A 2,094-nucleotide genomic window follows, 5' to 3' on the forward strand; every position below is an offset into this window, starting at 1 on the left:
AAGTAAATTTGTTTGGTTAAATGAAAATGTGATTCAAATAATGTAATATTGTGGTGTATAATTTTAGTACATATATCATTATTCAAAATAATATATGAGATCCGATAATAAATAACACCGCACACTACCATTAAAAAAACATATAGTATCATTGCTTTATATAATTATTATTATTATTATTATATAACATCAAGTTAAAAATATAGACTGATTTATGTTCTACCGAAAGGGACACAATACTATTCCAAACTCATTTTTAATAAAACAATAATACATTTTCAAAAACGACTTATTTAGTATTACTCAATACAAAATATAATTTTTATTTTGGTGTCAACATCATTAAATAAACTCTCTCCCACTCTTTCTTCTCTTCTCTTCTCTTCTATTCTTCAAAGCCATAAAGAAAAGATAAATCAAATCCATGGAAGAAGTGTGGAAAAACATCAACCTTTCCTCCCTTCCGGAAAATAGCTCCTCCTCCTCTACCACAACCACAACCACCACCACCGCCACCGCCACCGCCACTGCCACCGCCACCGATCAACCCTTCCCATCTGCTATTCTCCAAGACTTCCTTTCCATTCCTCTCCTTTCCAACACACCATCAAAGTCAATAGATTCGTCGTCGTTTATCCCTGACATTTCTCTCTCCCATCACCCCAAGCAGCCACTCCCACTCCCACTCAGTTCCTTCAGCTTGAATTCCGAGCTCCCTGATTTTGGCTTCCAGTTCCTCGAAACTCGAGCTCCGGTTTGTTCGAACCCGGCTAATCAGCACAGTGGTTCGAGTTCTTTAAACACTTCTCCTGTTCAGCTCAAGAAAAAGGCACCCAAGAAAAGTTTGGAATCACCTGAAAAAAGGTTTGTGCGATTGATGAAGAACAGAGACTCAGCTGATCGAGCCAGAGCTAGAAAAGAGGCAAACCCTTCTTTGTTTTCGCCTTAATATGTCTTTGTGTCTTAACTTTAGATTAAATGGGTTCTAATTCTAAGCTAAACCTTGTTTTGTTTTGTGTTTTGTTTTTTGTTTTTGCAGGTTTACACAAAGGAGTTGGAAATTAGACTTGCTCACCTAAAGAAAGAAAATGCTCTGCTTCGTAAACAGGTAATAATAACTCAGGTTACAGACCATCATCATCATCCTCGTCACTCTCACTCGAGAATGTATTCTTGTTTATTGTGTTATATTATCATCTGGGTCAATCAAAGTGTTTGGATTTTTGATCATATGTACTATATATTTGCAGATTAAAAGCTCTAAGAAGAAAGAGCCTGCTGCTCATCAATGCCCCAAAAAAGATACGAGTCTGTATAGAACCTTGACAGCACCATTTTGAGAAATGAATGGAATGGAATGTAATGGAAGTAAGAAGGACTTTTTTTGGGTTAGATTAGATATATATATATTTATATCATACATGTTTTAGTGATAAAAAAAGATAAGTTCTATCGTTAAGCCTTTTCTATTTTTGGAGTTCTCCAAATGGGTTTTGGGTTAACGAAATTTTCTCAGAAAGACTAAACAAGTTGGGGAGTAATTGGTCAGGAAAAAGGGGCCAAAGCCACAATGCTTTAGATCAGCAAGTGGCTGTGCCTCACTCACTTGTCACTTTCCTCAAATTTGCTTTTTGGTGGCCAATGGAGGGCCTATAGCTGTTGGGGTTCAAAGGTAGGAAAAAAAATATATTAATTTTGAGTGAGAGAGAGAGAGAAAAAAAAAAGAAAAAAAAATCAAGATTCCTACTTTGCTTGACTTATATTATAAAAATTAAATTATATTGTAAAGAGTAAGGAGATCAGATGATGTGAATATTGTTTGTTTAAAATGTACGCCTCATTCTCTGCTCTAATTATTAACAATATTATCTCTTTATTGTAGTTGTCTATAATTAATACATTTTTTGATGTAGTTGTTTGGTGGAGTGAGACAAAATCAACTTTGCCAAATTCATTTCATACCATATTATTAACGATAAACTATTTTAATAAGCTTTTAGTTGATATGTTATCTTCACTTTTTTTTTTAGTAAAATACAATAAACTGAATTCAAATAAAGATGAATATGGGAAAAAAATATCTACAATCCTTTT

General features: G+C 34.0%; 1 protein-coding gene across 1 annotated transcript; it reads left to right on the forward strand.

Moving 5' to 3' along the window:
- Window positions 1-335: 335 nt before the first annotated feature.
- LOC133804658 (protein FD-like) lies at window positions 336-1,853 on the forward strand. Its single transcript, XM_062242799.1, has 3 exons — window positions 336-922; window positions 1,040-1,108; window positions 1,251-1,853. The coding sequence occupies exons 1-3, from the start codon at window positions 425-427 to the stop codon at window positions 1,338-1,340; spliced, it is 657 nt and encodes a 218-aa protein (XP_062098783.1). The 5' UTR covers window positions 336-424; the 3' UTR covers window positions 1,341-1,853.
- The last annotated feature ends 241 nt before the right edge of the window (window positions 1,854-2,094 follow it).

The sequence above is a fragment of the Humulus lupulus genome, chromosome X (genome assembly GCF_963169125.1).
Source record: "Humulus lupulus chromosome X, drHumLupu1.1, whole genome shotgun sequence".
Classification (NCBI taxonomy): Eukaryota; Viridiplantae; Streptophyta; class Magnoliopsida; order Rosales; family Cannabaceae; genus Humulus; species Humulus lupulus.

Bases quoted from the DNA above. Each gene is read 5' to 3' on its own strand.
- LOC133804658 (XM_062242799.1), top strand. From the start codon at position 425: ATGGAAGAAGTGTGGAAAAACATCAACCTTTCCTCCCTTCCGGAAAAT. The intron at 923-1,039 runs GCAAACCCTTCT...TTGTTTTTGCAG, and splicing joins GAGCCAGAGCTAGAAAAGAG to GTTTACACAAAGGAGTTGGA. The intron at 1,109-1,250 runs GTAATAATAACT...ATATATTTGCAG, and splicing joins ATGCTCTGCTTCGTAAACAG to ATTAAAAGCTCTAAGAAGAA.